The sequence below is a fragment of the Macaca nemestrina genome, chromosome X (assembly GCF_043159975.1).
Source record: "Macaca nemestrina isolate mMacNem1 chromosome X, mMacNem.hap1, whole genome shotgun sequence".
NCBI classification, from domain to species: Eukaryota; Metazoa; Chordata; class Mammalia; order Primates; family Cercopithecidae; genus Macaca; species Macaca nemestrina.
The window spans coordinates 77,175,378-77,194,045 of record NC_092145.1 but is presented as its reverse complement, the minus strand read 5'-3'; the positions used below and the strand labels follow the sequence as shown (position 1 = coordinate 77,194,045).

At 43.3% G+C, this 18,668-nt stretch overlaps 1 protein-coding gene across 9 annotated transcripts in view; it reads right to left on the bottom strand.

Moving 5' to 3' along the window:
* Positions 1-15,670, bottom strand: part of LOC105464243 (ATRX chromatin remodeler) — a 284,777-nt gene extending 269,107 nt beyond the window's left edge. For 7 of the 9 annotated variants that reach the window (XM_011711962.2, XM_011711997.2, XM_011711976.3 and 4 more), the window contains exon 1: positions 15,419-15,670. In XM_011711962.2, coding sequence (XP_011710264.2) covers positions 15,419-15,438 — 20 coding nt within the window. In that variant the 5' untranslated portion in view covers positions 15,439-15,670. Of the gene's footprint in view, positions 1-15,281 lie in introns of all 9 variants that reach the window. The other 2 variants (XM_011712007.3, XM_011711984.3) reach the window with 2 other exon arrangements.
* Positions 15,671-18,668: the final 2,998 nt, after the last annotated feature.

Genomic DNA, 18,668 nt, shown 5'->3' with positions numbered 1-18,668 from the left:
AGTCTATTTCAACCATTTACTCCTCCACTTAGCTCAGTATTCATTATCTACAAATACTATTATCTAGAATAGTGGTTCTCAAACCCATACCACCCACAGGGAACATCTGGCAATTTCTGGAAATATTTTTGTTTGTCACAACTCAGGGTAGGGGTGTTACTGGTATCTAGTGGGTAGAGGTCGGGGTAAAATGCATTCACAGGACAGCCTCTAACAAAAAAATTTCTGGACAAAATATCTACAGTGCCAAGGTTGAGACAATCTATTCTAAAATAATACTTAGCTCATGTTAAGTCTTAAAGGTGTTTATCGGCCAGGCACAGTGGCTCATGCCTATAATCCCAGCACTGTGAGAGGCCGAGGCGGGCGGATCACCTGAGGTTAGGAGTTTGAGACCATCCTGACCAACATGGGGAAAATCCGTCTCTACTAAAACTACAAAAAAATTAGCCGGGCATGATGGCATGCACCTGTAATCCTGGCTACTCAGGAGGCTGAGGCAGGAGTATCACCTAAACCCGGGAGGCAGAGAACTGGGAGGCAGAGGTGCAGTGAGCCAAGATCGCGCCACTGCACTCCAGCCTGGGTAACAGAGCAAGAATTCACCTCAAAAAAAAAAAAAAATGTTTATCAAAGTAGAAAAATAAGGCCAGGTACAGTGGCTCACTCTTGTAATACTAGTACTTTGGGAGGCCAAAGCAAAAGGATTACTTGAGGCCAGGAGTTTGAGACCAGCCTGGATAACAAAGCGAGATCCCCTCTCTCAAAAAAAAATAGCTTTTTTTTGAGATGGAGTCTCGTTCTGTCTCTCACTGCAACCTCCACCTCCTGGGTTCAAGCGATTCTCCCACCTCAGCCTCCCAAGTAGCTGGGACTTCAGGCACGTGCCACCATGCCCAGCTAGTTTTCTTTGTATTTTTAGTAGAGACAGAGTTTCACCATTTTGGCCAGGATGGTCTCCATCTCTTGACTTTGTGATCCATCCACTTCGGCCTCCCAAAGTGCTGGGATTACTGAGATAACTCCCAAAGGCATGAGCCACCACGCCCGGCCAAAAACAAACTTTTTTAATGGTTAAAACACTAAATTTTGTGGTATGTGTACTTTACCACAAAAAAAAAAAATTTGTTTTGAGAGATGGGGTCTGGTTCTGTCTCCCAGGCTACAGTACAGTGGTATAATCACAGCTCACTGCAGCCTCAAACTCCTGTGCTCAAATGACCCTCCCTCCTCAGCCTTCCAAGTATTTAGGACTACAGATGTGCACCACCACACCTGGCTAAGTTTTTTTTTTTTTTTTGAGACAGAGTCTCACTATGTTGCCCAGGCTGGAGAGACATTTTCCTGTGGCAAATTTCAGCTAAAAAAAAAAAAAAAAAAAACCGAACTGAGATATTCAGCAAGCTACGTTAGATGCACTACAGTATAGTCAGCCTTTCATATGCTTAACAAGTAACAGGTCCAGTCACTTTAATATAAAACATTCACCCTTAATTCTCTGCTTTTAGCTAGATGTTCAGAATACAAAATGAAAATTCATAATCGGGGTGTTTGGTTTTGAACTTTGGGGATATCTGAGGAAGGTGAAAATGGAAAAAGCAAGAAAAATGAGAGGTGGGAAAATTCTCCCCAACTCTGTAGAAATTAACCAGGCCTAACTTCAAATCTCTAAATAAAATGGCAGAGAATAAGCTGATTAATAATTTTAGTATGAAAAGCAAAATCGGCCAGGCATGGTGGCTCACACTTGTAATCCCAGCACTTTGAAAGGCCAAAGCGGGCGGATCACGAGGTCAGGATATTGAGACCATCCTGACCAACACGGTGAAACCCCGTCTCTACTAAAAATACAAAAATTAGAGGCGGAGGCTGCAGTGAGCCAAGATCGCGCCTCTGCACACCAGACTGGGCGACAGAGCAAGACTCTGTCTCAAAAAAAAAAAAAAAAAAAAAAAAGCAAAATCATTCTAAAACACAGTAAAAGCAAAAGCATTATGCACCTCCTGATAAAATGTGCTGTGAAGGACAAAACATCACTTCATAGAATTCCTACCAAAATATATAATCACGGGTAAACATCAGACAAATTCAAATCAACTGACCTGTGTTCTTTTAAAAATGGAGAAGAGGCCAGGGGCGGTGGCTCACATCTGTAATCCCATCATTTTGGGAGGCTGAGGCGGGCAGATCAGCTGAAGTCCGGAGTTCAAGACCAGCCTGACCAATATGGTGAAATCCCATCTCTACTAAAAGTAGAAAATTAGCCGCGTGTGGTGGGGCATGTCTGTAGTCCCAACTCCTGAGGCAGGAGAATTGCCTGAACCCGGGAGGTGGAGGTTGCAGTGAGCCAAGACTATGCCATTGCACTCCAGCCTGGGCAACAAGAGCGAAACTGTCTCAAAAAAAAAAAAAAAAAAAAAAAAAAACGGCCGGGCGCGGTGGCTCAAGCCTGTAATCCCAGCACCTTGGGAGGCCGAGACGGGCGGATCACAAGGTCAGGAGATCGAGACTATCCTGGTTAACACGGTGAAACCCCGTCTCTACTAAAAAATACAAAAAACTAGCCGGGCGAGGTGGCGGCGCCTGTAGTCCCAGCTACTCGGGAGGCTGAGCCAGGAGAATGGCGTAAACCCGGGAGGCGGAGCTTGCAGTGAGCTGAGATCTGGCCACTGCACTCCAGCCTGGGCGACAGAGCTAGACTCCGTCTCAAAAAAAAAAAAAAAAAAAAAGGGAGAAAAAAATGGCAAGGTGAGGTGTTCCAGATGACAATGAAATACAATGAGTGTTCTAGAATTAGATGGTAGATCTGAAAACAAGAACTTTTTGTCTTTCATCATGAAGGATGTCATGAAGCAATTGGTAAAATGTGAATAAGGTCTGTAGATTAAAAATGGTATTGTATCAGCCAGGCGCGGTGGCTCACGCCTGTAATCCCAGCACTGTGGGAGGCCGAGGCAGGCAGATCATGAGGTCAGGAGATTGAGACCATCCTGGCTAACACGGTGAAAACCCGTCTCAACTGAAAATACAAAAAATTAGCCGGGCGTGGTAGCGGGCGCCTGTAGTCCCAGCTACTCGGAAGGCTGAGGCAGGAAAATGGTGTGAACCCAGGAGGCGGAGCTTGCAGTGAGCCGAGATCGTGCCATTGCACTCCAGCCTGGGTGACAGTGTGAGACTCTGTCTCAAAAAACAAAAAAATGGTATTGTATCAATGCTAATCTCTCTTTTATTTTAAGAGATGGGGGTCTCACTCTGTCATTCACACTAGACTGCAGTGGCATGATCATAGTCCACGGCAGCCTGAAACTTCTAGGCTCAAGTGATCCTCCTGCCTCTAGCTTCCTGTATAGCTGGGACTCCATGCATGCTCCACACCGGGCTAATTTAGTGTGGTTTTTTTTTTGTTTGTTTTGGTTCTTTTTTTTGGTAGAGACAGGGTCTCACTATGTTGGAAAGACTGGTCTTGAACTCCTGGCCTCAAACAATCCTCCTGCCTCAGCCTCCCAAAGTGCTGGGATAACAGGTGTGGGAGGCCGCACCCAGCCTTAATGCTAATTTCTAATTTTGCTGACTATACTGGGATCATTTAAGAGAATATTCCTAGTTTCGAGAAATACATATTAAAGTATTTAGGAGTAAAGGGACATCATGTCTGCAATTTACTCTGAAACAATTCAGAAAAATAATAATAGAGGATGATAAAGTAAACATGGGAAAATATTACCACTTGCTGCAGCTGGATGAAGCACATCTGAGAATCTCTGTGCTATTTTTACAAATTTTCTACAAGTCTGAAATTATGTTTTTTAACCTTTTATACAGTAAAAAACGAAGGGATGATAACTCTTTATCTCCCTAAAGATAGATCGGATTCATCTCCTGAGGTTACAGTTACAAAAAAACAATCATGTGGCCAGGTGTGGTGGCTCATGCCTGTAATCCCAGCACTTTGGGAGGCCAAAGAGGGCAGATAGCTTGAGTACAGGAGTTCGATACCAGTCTGAGCAACATGGTAAAAACTCATCTCCACAAAAAATACGAAAATTAACTGGGCATGGTGGCATGCGCCTGTAGTCCCAGATATTCGGGAGGCTAAGGTGGGAGTATCACTGCACCCAGGGAGGTGGAAGCTGCAGTGAGCCATGACTGCACCAATGCACTCCAGCCTGAGTGACAGAGTAACAGCCTGTCTCAGAAAAAAACAAACATTAAAAACAACAATTTTTTTTTTTTTTGAAATGGAGTCTCGTTCTGTCGCCCGGGCCAGAGTGCAGTGGTGAGATCTCGGCTCACTCCAACCTCTGCCTCCCGAGTTCAAGCAATTCTGCCTCAGCCTCCTGAGTAGCTGGGATTACAGGCATGCGCCACCACACCCGGCTAATTTTTGTATTTTTAGTAGAGACGAGGTTTCACCATGTTGGCCAGGCTGGTCTTGAATTCCTGACCTCAGGTGATCCACCTGCCTCGGCCTCCCAAAGTGCTGGGATTACAGGCGTGAACCACCACGCCAAGCCAAAAACAATAATTCAATAAAATATTATACCCTATCAATGAGACACAGCTGAGAAAGCTGTTTTAAGTGAAATGTCTTTGACTTGTGGATGAATCTTAAAATATTCTTTTTAGTAACAGCAAAACTTTTTATGGGGCAAGGGCTAGGTTATTAGCCAAAATGTATATTAATAGATTTTTTAAACTACAATGTAAGCTTCATGGAGACAGGTCCCTTATCTGTCTTGTTCATCAATGCACTACTTATTACAGTTCCTGACTTATGGTAATAGTAATCAGTAATAACTAACATTTGAGTAATAATAAAGACATAAGTGCTTTATGCCCATTTAACCCACTCAATATTCACATCACCCCAGAAATGTTTGGTGAATGAATTAGTACTTTTTGCAGGATGATAATTACAGTCAGTTCCTCAATAATGTAACATATGGGTTCCTAAAAACCACCAAACTATGTAAAATTGTACAATTAACACCATAGAACTCATAGGAAAAATGAGGTTAGAAGCACAACGCTCAAAAACTTCATCAGTGACATTTTTTAAAACAAAGAAATCAAAGAAAAATGGTAGCACAGTTAGACACATGTTAAGTAATTAATAAATGCTCAAATATAACAACAAATATGGCACTTTACTTTGAAAAAGACCTGAAGTTTGCTTGTGAAGTGGGCATCAAAAGGGTTGCAGTTCATGAATTATTGTGAAGGGGTAGAAGGAAGGTTATCTGAAATCGGATTGAAAATTGTAACAACAGATGTAGATGGTTGTGGTTTATAACCCAACTGGTAAAATGAGATAGCTGGTAGATGTCTGAAGTGTGTGCATCTATATGCATGTATTTTTATGCAGCTCTTTTTAGAAGGGAGTAGTATCCTGCATTCATCTAGCAAAATAATCAGCAAACTCAATACAGGCTCAGATAGTAAACATTTTAGGCTTCATGGGCTATTAGGTCTCTGCTGCAGCTATTCAACTCTGCAACTACAGTGCAAAAGCAGCCACAGACAATGTAAATAAATGGACACAGGTGTATTCCAATAGAACTTTATTTACATGGCTCATACTTATAATCCCTGCACTTTGGGAGGCAAAGGCAGGCAGATCACCTGAGGTCAGGAGTTCAAGACCAGCCAGGCCAACGTAGTAAAACCCTGTCTCTACTAAAAAAAAAAAAAAAAAACAAAATACAAAAATGAGCCAGGCATGGTGGCAAATGCCTGAAATTCCAGCTACTCACGAGGCTGAGGCACGAGAATCGCTTGAACCCGAGAGGCGGAGGTTGCAGTGAGCGGTCATCATGCCACCGCACTCCAGCCTGGGCGACAGAGCAAGACTCCATCTCGACAAAACAAAACAAAGATCAAAAACAAAAAAAAAAGAACTTTATTTACAAAAAACAGTCCACTAGTTGGTAGGCCACAGTTTGCTGATCCCTGATCTTGCAGATAAAATCCCCCATAAGCAAATGCAAATTTTGTCATATGCTTCTAATTGTTCCCTGAAATATCAACGCTGTTAGAAAAAAATCCACATTTTCAAAACAAGCATTATAGCAAAACTAAATCTGGAATGCTATCAAGTATACCAAAAACTAACTAATAAAATTCAAATAAGCAAAATAACAAATCCAGTATTACTCAGAAATAATTTATTTTAGGCCGGGCGCGGTGGCTCAAGCCTGTAATCCCAGCACTTTGGGAGGCTGAGTCAGGCGGATCACGAGGTCAGGAGATCGAGACCATCCTGGCTAACCCGGTGAAACCCCGTCTCTACTAAAAAATACAAAAAAAACTAGCCGGGCGTGGTGGCGGGCGCCTGTAGTCCCAGCTACTCGGGAGGCTGAGGCAGGAGAGTGGTGGGAACCCGGGAGGCGGAGCTTGCAGTGAGCTGAGATCCGGCCACTGCACTCCAGCCTGGGCGACAGAGCGAGACTCCGTCTCAAAAAAAAAAAAAAAAAAAAGAAATAATTTATTTTAGATTTTATAAGTCAAATGTTACCCACCCAAAAGTCAACTGAGCACTTCAAATGAGCAAAATGAAGACAACTAAGGATGCATTTTGATCACAGTCATTCAAAATCTGTGCATTCTACACAATCTTATTTAAAAGTAGGTAATACTGGCCGGGTGCGGTGGCTCATGCCTGTAATCCCAGCACTTTGGGACGCTGAGGTGGGCGGATCACGAGGTCTAAGAGTTCGAGACCAGCCTGGCCAGTATGGTGACACCTCGTCTCTACTAAAAATACAAAAACTAGCCGGGCATGGTGGCTCACACCTATAGTCCCAGCTACTTGGGAGGCTGAGGCAGAAGAATCGCTTGAACCCAGGAGGCGGAGGTTGCAGTGAGCCAAGATGGTGCCACTGCACTCCAGCCCGGGTGACAGAGCGAGACTCTGTCTCAAAAAAAAAAAAAAAAAAAGTAGGTAATACTATTGACAATTCTGAACTAAAAGTATCAGGCCCATTCACAAAGGCACATGTACCTTTTACAAGATCATCAAGTCACAAAAGCTACCATACAAAATGCACAATAGTAGCTGGGCATAGTGGCACATGCCTGTGGTCCCACCTACTCAGGAGGCTCAGGTGGGAGGATCACTTGAGCCCAGGAGTTCGAGGATGCAGTGAGCTATGAGCTACGATCACCCCACTGCACTCCAGGCTGGGCGACAGAGGAAGTTCCTGTCTCTTAAAAAAAGTACAATCAGCAAGGCACGGTGGCTCACGCCTGTAATCCCAGCACTTTGGGAGGCTGAGGCGGACGGATCATGAGGTCAGGAGATCAAGACCATCCTGGCCAACACAGTGAAACCCCATCTCTACTAAAAATACAAAAATTAGCTAGGCATGGTGGCACACGCCTGTAGTCCAAGCTACTCGGGAAGATGAGGCAGGAGAAACGCTTGAATCCAGGAAGTGGAGGTTGTGGTGAGCCGAGATCGCGCCACTGCACTCCAGCCTGGGCGACAGAGCAAGAATACGTCTCAAAAAAAAAAAAAAAAAAAAAAAAAAAAGCCACAATAGTTAGACAGTATTTGCACAGAAATTAAGTTTAAAATTCTACGTTGACCTTCTTCCAAACAGAAAATGCTAATATACGCAACATTCCTTTGCTCAAGCTGCTACTCCTCACATCTGGAATTCTCCCAGTCTCCTTTGTCAAAACTGTACCTATACTCCAAGGATTAGATTCAAATACTATCTCTGTTTTTTTTTTTTTTTTTTTTTTTTGAGACAGAGTCTCACTCTGTTGCCCAGACTAGAGTGCAGTGGCTCACTGCAAGCTCTGCCTCCTGGGTTCACGAAGTTCTCCTGCCTCAACCTCCCGAGCAGCTGGGACTACAGGGGCCCGCCACCACACCCGGCTATTTTTTCTTTTTTTTTTTTTTTTTTTGTATTTTTAGTAGAGACAGGGTTTCACCATGTTAGCCAGGATGATCTCAATCTCCTGACCTTGTGATCCACCCGCCTCGGCCTCCCAAAGTGCTGGGATTACAGGTGTGAGCCATTGCACCCAGCAGTTAACTTTTAAGAGTGTAAAGAGGTGCTGTGACTAAATGGTTTGAGAACTGCTTGTATAAAGGAATGAATACTAAACTGTGAGCCAAGCCTTGGTTTTTTAGTCATAGCTCTGTTGCTTAACTGACTGTATGACTGTGGACAAATCGTTTATCCATTCCAGGCTGCTGCTCTGTCATTTGCAGAATGAACAAGACTAGATGGTCTGTAGCATTAATATTTTGGGGGACAAGGTCTCACTGTCACCCAGGCTGTAGTGCAGTGACGCTGAACATGGCTCACTGTAGCCCTGACCTCCTGGCTCAAGCAATCCTCCTGCTTCAGCCTCCCATGTAGCTGGGACCACAGGTGTGTCACCATGCCTGCTAATTTTTTTTATTTTTTTGTAGAGACAGTGGTCTCACTTTGTTGCCCAGTCTGGTCTTGAACTCCTGGACTTAAGCGATCCGCCTGTCTTGGCCTCCCAAAGTGCTGGAATTATAGGTGTAAACCACCGTACCCTGCTTAAAGTTATTTTTTAAAATATTCTGCTTATAGGCCGGGCACAGTGGCTCATGCCTGTAATCCCAACACATTGGGAGGCCGAGGCAGGTGGATCACGAGGTCAGGAGTTCAAGACCAGTCTGGCCAAGAAGATGAAACCCCATCTCTACTAAAAACACACACACACAAAAAAAAATTAGCCAGGTGTGGTGGCCAGCACCTGTAATCCCAGCTACTAGGGAGGCTGAGGCAGAGAACTGCTTGAACTCAGGAGGCAGAGGTTGCAGTGAGCTGAGATCGTGCCACTGCAGCCTGGGTGACAGGGTGAGAGTCCGTCTCAAAATAAAAAAAAACAACAAACAAACAAACAAAAAATTCTGCTTATATGAATATTTATCATTTTCTTATCTGCTTTTTGTAGGTTAGGGAGAAGGGTAGTGGTGAGATAAAGTTTGTTTATTCAATGTATTTATATATTTTTGCCTTAAAACTTACATGGTTAGGTTACAGGTGCTTTGTTGCTGATACTTTCAGAGTATCATGTATACCTGGTTGTACAAACATTTATTGGAAAGGAAAAAGCATTTTTGTTGAAAGTTTGGTAATTATTGTGGCTTAGGATATGTTCTATTTTGAAAGACTGCTATATCCAGTATATTTCTGCCCTTTTATGACTAAAGATGTATGTCTAAAAAGTGCTATGTTAGTTCTATCCGGTTGTTCTTTTTGCCCTGGGAAAAGTCTTTGAATTTTGCACTGTGGCTGCTATTTTCAGATCCTGTCTCTGAAACTTTGTCTCCCAGTTTTGGTTTGAAGTAGCCATTTCCAGTATCTGTAGTCCAGCACTCTTGTTAACTGTCCCATACAATATTTGTTAAGAAATTATTGTTCTGGCAGTAGTATTCACATGTATATATCCTGCACTCCATATTTTGGGGGAATGCTTTATTAGTTGATCAAATACTTAAGTATCAATTGGGGGCCAGGCATGGCACTGTGCTAGGGATATGCCAAAGGTAATAAAATTCCTGTCACCTTAAGGCATTCTTAGTCAAGTGAGGGAGACTGCTAAGTAAATGAGCAATTAGAAAGCAGTGCTAATATGGAAATATACTGATTGCACTAGGGATCAGAAATGAAAGAAAGCCTAATTTGGGGGATGTTTAGGAAGGTTTTGCAAAGGAGATGTTTTCTGTATTGAGTCTTGAATTAGTTAGCAGTTAAGGGTTGGCTGTGAGAGGTGAGTCCAGACAGACCCATTAGTATGGTTAAAGATTAGTCTCATTGGCCGGGCGCGGTGGCTCAAGCCTGTAATCCCAGCACTTTGGGAGGCCGAGACGGGTGGATCACGAGGTCAGGAGATCGAGACCATCCTGGCTAACACGGTGAAACCCCGTCTCTACTAAAAAATACAAAAAACTAGCCGGGCGCGGTGGCGGGCGTCTGTAGTCCCAGCTACTCGGGAGGCTGAGGCAGGAGAATGGCGTGAACCCGGGAGGTGGAGCTTGCAGTGAGCTGAGATCGGGCCACTGCACTCCAGCCTGGGCGGCAGAGCGAGACTCCGTCTCAAAAAAAAAAAAAAAAAAAAAGATTAGTCTCATTTTCCATATATCAGAGGAAATAAGATGTGTACACAATTAGTTTTGGCACAAGATATAAAGTGATAAATGCTGCATGACGTAAAAAGTAAAAGCTGCTGTGTGAGTTCAAAGTAGAAAGACATTTCTGGTGGGAACCAAGGAAAGCTTTATAGAGAGATAGCATTTGAGCAGGGCACTGTGGCTCACACCTGTAATCCCAGCACTTTGGGAGGCCGAGGTGGGCGGATCACAAAGATCACGAGGTCAGGAGATCAAGACCATCCTGGTTAACACGGTGAAACTCCATCTCTACTAAAAAATACAAAAAATTAGCTGGGCATGGTGGCTGGCGCCTGTAGTCCCAGTTACTTGGGAGGCTGAGGCAGGAGAATGGCATGAACCTGGGAAGCAGAGCTTGCAGTGAGCCGAGATCGTGCCACTGCACTTCAGCCTGGGCAACACAGCAAAACTCCCTCTCAAAAAAAAAAAAGAACCATTGTTACAAACATGTTACCTCCTTCAGAATACCTTTAGACTTTATCAATATCCATTATTGATAAATATTGATATTTACTCCCTTTTACTCCCATTTGAGCTTACTCCTATTTTATAGATAGAAGTTAAACATCTTGCATGTCAGCTTCCAAGCAGATCATAAGACAAGCATTAGGATAAAATTAGAGAGACTGCTTAGACATTCCTTTCACTGCCCTGTTATATTCAACATTTCTAAAGGAAGATCTACGCATCAATTTTCACTGGCTTCAACTATTTAAATAGTTTATGATACCCAAAAAAAATTCACTGTCTGGGGGAAAGCACTTCACGTAAATTCAAGAATTGCCTGTATCCTATCACCCAACCCATAAGTTTATTCGGACCCCAAAAGTGAAAAAGACACATACAGTTATTTATGAAACAATTATTTCACACACCTACATCAATACTTAAAAGAAATATTATTTTAAGTACTACCTTTATCTTATCTCTAGAAATACAATATATAACTGACAGCTCATGGTCAACTACGCCAAGGGTTGCCAATAATAAAACCGAGCCTGATAAAAATTAAGGTCACAAATGTCTTTCTTTCCACCCCAACCCATTACATAACCAAGCAATTGATATTTAAATGCTTTTTTAAAACCCTTCATAAAATTTGCATCTCCTCCCCCTCCAAGGGCCTGGTTTCATGCTTTTCACATAGTGGAAATGCAAGTATTTCACAGATAACATTTTTCAACAATTAGGTTACAATGTAACTGCTCGTTAACTACCACCTTAACAGATACTTTCTAAGACATTCAAAATCTCTCAATTTAGATAACTTCTGCCTTTTTATATTTAAGACCAATAACAATATAGCTGTCAGCTTTTCAAGTAATCAATTGCCATAAGGATTAGAATGACAAATTTCGGCCGGGCGTGGTGGCTCACGCCTGTAATCCCAGCACTTTGGGAGGCCGAGGCGGGTGGATCACAAGGTCAGGAGATCGAGACCATCCTGGCTAACACGGTGAAACCCCGTCTCTACTAAAAATACAAAAAATTAGCCGGGCGCGGTGGCGGGCGCCTGTAGTCCCAGCTACTCAGGAGGCTGAGGCAGGAGAATGGCGTAAACCCAGGAGGCGGAGCTTGCAGTGAGCCGAGATCGCGCCACTGCACTCCAGCCTGGGCGACAGAGCGAGACTCCGTCTCAAAAAACAAAAAAAAAAACAAAAAAAAAAAAGAATGACAAATTTCACCAAATCTCCTAATACTGAAATCTTTATATGCAAATAAATTAAGGCCAAGCAGTGGTTCACACCTATAATCCCAGCACTTTGGGAGGCGGAGGCGGGCAGATCACCTGAGGTCAGGAGTTTGAGACCAGCCTGGCCAACATGGTGAAACCCCGTCTCTACTAAAAATACAAAAATTGGCCAGGCGTGGTGTGGTGGCATGTGCCTGTAATCCCAGCTATTTGGGAGGCTGAGGCAGGAGAATCACTTGAACCCAGGAGGTAGAGGTTGCAGCGAGCCAAGATGGTGCCACTGCACTCCAGCCTGGGCAACAGAGTGAGACTCCATCTCAAAAAAAAAAAAAAGAAAGAAAATAAATTAAAGTTCATCAGTCATGAGGCCTCCATTCCAGGCCCTAGCTCCGGGATGACAATTCTAGACACATCCTGGGCCAGAAGGGAATCTGCTGCCTTGAAGGGAAAGACCCAGTCCTAGCAGCATACATCACCTGATAACTGAAGAGCCCTTGGGCCCTGAATAACCAGCAGAGAGCTGGGCGCGGTGGCTCACACCTGTAATCCCAGCACTTTGGGAGGCCAAGACAGGTGGATCACTTGAGTCCAGGAGTTCAAGACCAGTCTGGCCAACATGGTGAAACTCCCTCTCTACTAAAAATACAAAAATTAGCTGGGCGTGGTGGCATACACCTGTTAATCCCAGTTACTTGGGAGGCTGAGGCATGAGAATCACTTGAACCTGGGAGGCAGAGGCTGCAGTAAACCAAGATCATGCCACTTCACTGTAGCCGAGGCAACAAAGTGAGACTCTGTCTCAAAAAAATAAATTAAAAAATTAAAAAATAATCAGCAGTGATACCCAGGTACCCAAGTATTAATGGGCTTGGTGATTATAAAAGACCTTATCTTTTATAATGCCAGAATCAAGCCAATCTTATTTCAAACAATACAAACAACCAAAAACATCCTTTAAAAATAACAAAACCTTTAAAGACTGAGCCACTGATTAGTCAGTGTACGTTTTAGACAGGTCATTGGTTTATTTTCCTTCCTCTTGTCTTTTGGCCATTTTTCCACCACAGAATCCTAGAATATTACTTTTTTTAAAAAACACAAGTAAAAATTAGAACTAGTCTTTGTTCCTGCTTTTTAAGTGCTTGACAAAAGATTTGCTAAAGAGAAAATCTGGAACTACTGTGTAAAATAATATTAACAATAATGCTCATATTATTTCTGCCTCACATTAGAAAAGACTCAAGAGGGATTTGGTACTGTGGGTTCAACTCAAGCATTACCTGTCAGATTCTCCTTTAACCATGATTATGCTTTAGGAGATCGATGACACTTTAGCCTGAGACAGTTCTGAACACCTACTTGGAGCTCTTTCGCAGTAAATCATCAGGGAGTGTCATACTTTTTAATTAATTCCCTACATTCACATATGCAGTTCTTTACTAGAGGTTTTTCATGTAGCTTAAGACTCTCCTAGCATTAAATGTTTCAGTTATCTCACTACGTAGTATATCTCGGCATAAAAGATGTAACATTATAAACAGTTACAAAATCATAGACCTGCAACAAATGAGAGTAGGTAATATGAACTTCTTTCATTGTAACACTTGGGCTAAATTTAAATGGTTATAATCAGGTTAGACCTGGCAGCTGCAGGGGGCATTAATGCCTTGTGGTTAAGAACATAAGCTGTGAAGTCAAGATGGGGTTCAATTCCAGCTCCACCAATTACAAGCTGTATAACTTCGGTCAAGTTCTTGATCTCTCTCTGTCTCAGTTTCCTCCTCATCGGTAAAATGGGCAAAACCAAGTACTTACCCCATAGGTTTGAGAACTAATCAAGATTATAAAAAACGACAATAAGCACTCAACTTAGTTATGATTATTACTCTTACCATCAAGATTTACAAAAATTCAAGGCTAGTAAGAAAAACCGACCCTCGTGTAAAATTATTCTATTCAGAAATTCTATATATGTCATTTGTTCATTGTAAAGAAACTGAGAAGATCCGACTTCAAACTATAGTTTCAAATGTAGACTTTGTGAAACTTAGTAAAATCCAGAGGTCATAATTTAACTGTAAGGTACACCATCCATGCATATGAACATGAGTGCCTGGTAATTATAGGCCAACAAGTTACACTGGGTACCACTTACATGCCTAATACCCCACACATAAAGATTTATTGTAATTGAGCCAACTGACAAATTCAGAAACCTAGGCCACAATCGTGTATACAACTAGAGATCTGTAATCTAAGAACTGAAGCGTATCTTTCCCCAAGGTAAAGAAAATATAATCTATCTACTGCTTGTTCCTGCAGAAAAACAGACATACGTATCACAGGCTCATTGCCCACTTCTACATTCTAGCTAAAGTGCTCTAAAAACATATGCCAATCTAAGAGTTACTCAAAGGCACATTTCGCCAACTTGAAATGCAATTCTGACCCATGCTCCCTGTAATTTTATTTTGCCACTGGACGCCAAGGATACATCTCCGAGTAAAAAAAAAATTACTTAATTAACATCGTGGGATGAAAATTCAAATGTCAAACTGAAACGCCAGCCAGCCACCTGGGCAAAAGTGTATACATTTCATATTGACTACCCAAATTTTGAGACCCGTCAAGAGGCAAATCAGAAGCACACAGAAAAACAGCTTCAACCTAATAAACGTGCTTGATTGGTTAAGAGGAGGCCTGCCAGGCAGTTTCCCTTGCAATAAATCTTACTTCGCATCAGCCCACGTTAACCTGCCCTTCATCCTTCATGGAATAAATACGTAAATAAAGATAGGGCCTAATTACTCCTCGAAATCTGCCCAAAAAGAGGGGAAACATTTGAGGTCCCATTAAGGTTGGACTTCACAAAAAGTAGTACACTAGGGTCCTCTGGAAGCAAAACCCTGTGTTAAGTCTCCCCTCGCCTAGAAATAAACCCAAGGATAATACCCTTCAGGATACGGAGTAGAAAAGATACCTAAATACCTGGAACGGCACCACATCCCAATCAAAAAAAGGTTTGTCTCCTGAGGCTGCAGGAAAAAAATCCCGCAGGGCCCGGGTGCTTCCCGTCTCCAGCAACCTAAACGCCTCTAAGTCGTCCTGGGATCTCACATCCTCGCGCCCGCCCACCCCTCCCCCTCTTCTCACCCTCCCCCCGCTTCTTCCCCACGCAGTTTCTAGGCCCAAAGATTAGGAAAAATGACCGGGATACCAAAGACCGCCTCCGACTTCGAGGTCTCAATACCACAGGCATCAAAGAATAAACAGAGGAGCCCTACCAAGCGTCACCGTTTAGAGGAGATTGCAAGAAGCGCCCCATACCCTAGGCCGCGCCCCCCCCACCTCCCCCCACCCCCATCCCCACCCCCACCCCCACCCCCACCCCCGTCGGAGCCTTGCGCCGATACCCCAAACCCTTCTCACCTAAAGAGAAAACGATGCCTCTTTCGGCTAAGCAACACACAGGCCTAACCCACCAAGCGAACGCCTTCCCAAACACCCGACTCAGGCGGTGCCTGGGCCCAGACCGCTGGGGCCCATGAGACGGGATTGCGTTTTACCTCATGGGCTCAGCGGTCATGTTTTCGCTTGAACGCCTTGTCGGCTTCTGCGATTGCTGGGCGCCGATCTGCGCTCCCCCGCGCCCGGTTACGATAGAAATGCACTGGAGTCTTAGTCGTCACTGTAGCTGCTGCTGGAACCTCCCCACAGCTCAAAGGCCGCTACCACTGCTACCGCCGCAGGAGCCACGGAAACAAAGCGACACCGCTGCCGCCGCCATTTTGTTGGGCCGAGGCTCAGGCAGGAGAATTGGCGCGTCCTCCCTCTTTCTCTTTTCGTCATCCATTGGCTACCTCCTCCAAAGCACAGAGTTTTATTGGCTACGGAAATTCACCTTCTTTGGGGGCCTGTTGCTAAGGCGGTCGACGTCATTTGATCCCCTCCACCTTTTCGCAGGGGGTCCAATTTAGTCCCAATTGACCTGAAAGTGCTAGTGACATATTTTGACTTTATTTTGAAAATGCTCTCTTGGTCCAATCTCTTTTTTCTTAGACATATTAACGAAGCAATAACAGCAACTTACATTTATTGAGAGTTTACTATATGCTTGGCACTACACTAATCCTTTATCCAGGTTATCTCATTTAATCTTTACACTCTCTGAGGTAGACAAACCTACATTTTCCAGATGAGGAAACCGAGACACGAAGTCCCATAGTAGTGGAGCCGAGATTCACCAGACACTCTTAACCACTAATCTATATGGTCATCCTATGTAAGTATTTTCTTTCCTCTATGCTAGGCTATCATCAAGTTCTTTTCTTTCCTAGATGTTTCATACATAATATTTGGCACACCAACATGCTCGCAAATGTATATGTGTATAAGATACTTATATATATATGTATATGTGTGCAGATGACATAAGACCAACTTGAACGCCGCATAAAATTCTTTCCATATTGAATAAACTAAAGTGTCTCTTAGAATACACACACACACACGAGCCATTTCCCCAATTTGATGTAATGTTTAGCTCACAAACCAATCAATTTAGATCTGCTTCCTCCTCATTACAGAGGAAGCTTGGCTGGATGATCTCTAAATGCCTTTCCAGCTTTTATGATCTATAATTTGATTTTACATTGGTAATCTCTGCTAATCACAAACAAGTTTTCTAAAATCTAATCGCTTTGAAATTTATTTCCAAACTTATTCTGCCATGCGTGCTTTCGTTCATTCTATTTATTTTTCTTGAAATATGCAAGAGCTCCTGTTGGGGTTAGGTGATAGGGTTGCTGCTTTCTACTGGGATAGCAAGAGGTGAGCCTTTTTTGAATGAAACACTTTGAAAATCTGATAGACTCAGGCAACTTTTTTTTTTCCTGAGACAGGGTCTAGCTCTGTCACCCAGGCTGGAGTGCAGTGGCGTGACGCAGTTCACTGCATCCTGGACCTCCTAGGCTCGAGCAATCCTCTCACCTCGCCTCTCAAGTAGCTGGGACTGCAGGCTCGCGCCATCAAGCCCAGCTAATTATGTATTTATGTATTGGTATAGATGAGGTCTCTTTGTTGCCCAGGCTGGTCTCAAACACCTGCGCTCAAGCCATCCTCCAACCTCGACCTCCCAAAGTGCTGGAATTACAGGGGTGAGCCACCGCGCCTGGCCTCAGGCAACTGTTTAATCAACAGACACCTGAACACATTGCAATTATATCTTTCAAATTGAGTTCAATTGGCAATTGTAGAAACCAGACCTCTGTACCTGCTATACTGATTTTGTCTTGTACACATTAAATATCACTTCAACATACAATTTACAGGAGCCATTTTTTCTCTCCATGGTAAATGCAGTGAATTTGAATGATGTACTCCATCACAAGGCAGCACAGAAATATGCTTGCTGTCCAACTGACTTCATTATGAGAAAAATAGTAAATAGTCAACATGTTACCAGGTTCTTGGCGTTTTGAACAAAGAATTGGACAAAATGCACAAAGCAAGGAAAGAATGAAGCAACAAAAGCAGAGATATGTTGAAAATGAAAGTACACTCCACAAGAGTGCAGGAGCTGCCAGAAAGCAGGGGCTCAAGACCCCCATCACAGAATTTTCCGGGATTTAAATACCCTCTAGAGGTTTCCCATTGGTTACTTGGTGTACACCCTATGTAAATGAAGTAGTGGCCTGCACTCGGAGGCTAAAGTGAAGTTACAAGGGTCACACCCTATGCAAGCATCTAATTGGTTGTGGAAAGCAACCAATCAGAAGCTAAAGTGAAGTTACAAAGTTACACTCCTCTACAAACATCTGCGTTCTGCAACCAATCAGAGATACTTTCAGTTTTCCATCTGCCAAGCAGAAAAGGAAGAAGATTTGCAAAGGAAGTAGTCTTTTTGTTACTTAGGTGTGGCAAGTTGGGGTTTTCCTTTTGATTTAGTTCTAGGAAGTCAACTTTAATCAGCCTTAGGTTCCCTTCCTCCAGATCCTATTCTCCTGCCTCACATTATTTTTAAATGAATTGAAATTATTAAGGTAGAAACTAGCTGTTGCTGACGAGGCTTCTTAACACTAAACAGCTTTAAATGACAGATCTCACAAAAGAAACATTTTAATAATAAAACTATAATTACAATTTTTTTTTTTTTTTTTGAGATGGAGTCTCGCTCTTGTCACCCAGGTTGCAGGCTGGAGCGCAGTGGCACGATCTCGGCTCACTGCAACCTCTACCTCCCAGGTTCAAGCGATTTTCCTGCCTCAGCCTCCCGAGTAGCTGGGATTACAGGCACCCGCCACCACGCCTGACTAATTTTCTTATTTTTAGTAGAGACGGGGTTTCACCATGTTGGCCAAGCTGGTCTTGAACTCCTGACCTCAGGTAATCCACCTGCCTCGGCGTCCAAAAGCGCTGGGATTACAGTCATGAGCCACCATGCCCGGCAATCACAAATTTTTTTAATTTTAATTTTGTTTTGAGACAGGGCCTCACTTGGTCTCCCAAGCTGGAGCGTAATGTTGTGATCATGGATCACTGCAGCCTTGACCTCCCAGGCTCAAGCAATCCTCCCACCTCAGCCTCCCAAGTAGCTACAACTGCAGGCCTAAGCCACCACACCCCAGCTAATCCTACCTTTTTGTTTTTATTTTTTTAGAGAATAGGTCTTAAATGTTGCCCAGGCTCATGTCTCAAAGTCCAGAGCTCAAACTATCCTCCCACCATAACCTCCCAGTGCTTGAATTACAGGCGTGAGCCGCCATGCCCAGCAATAATCACATTTTAAAAATGAACAACATTTGTGAATATTGTTGT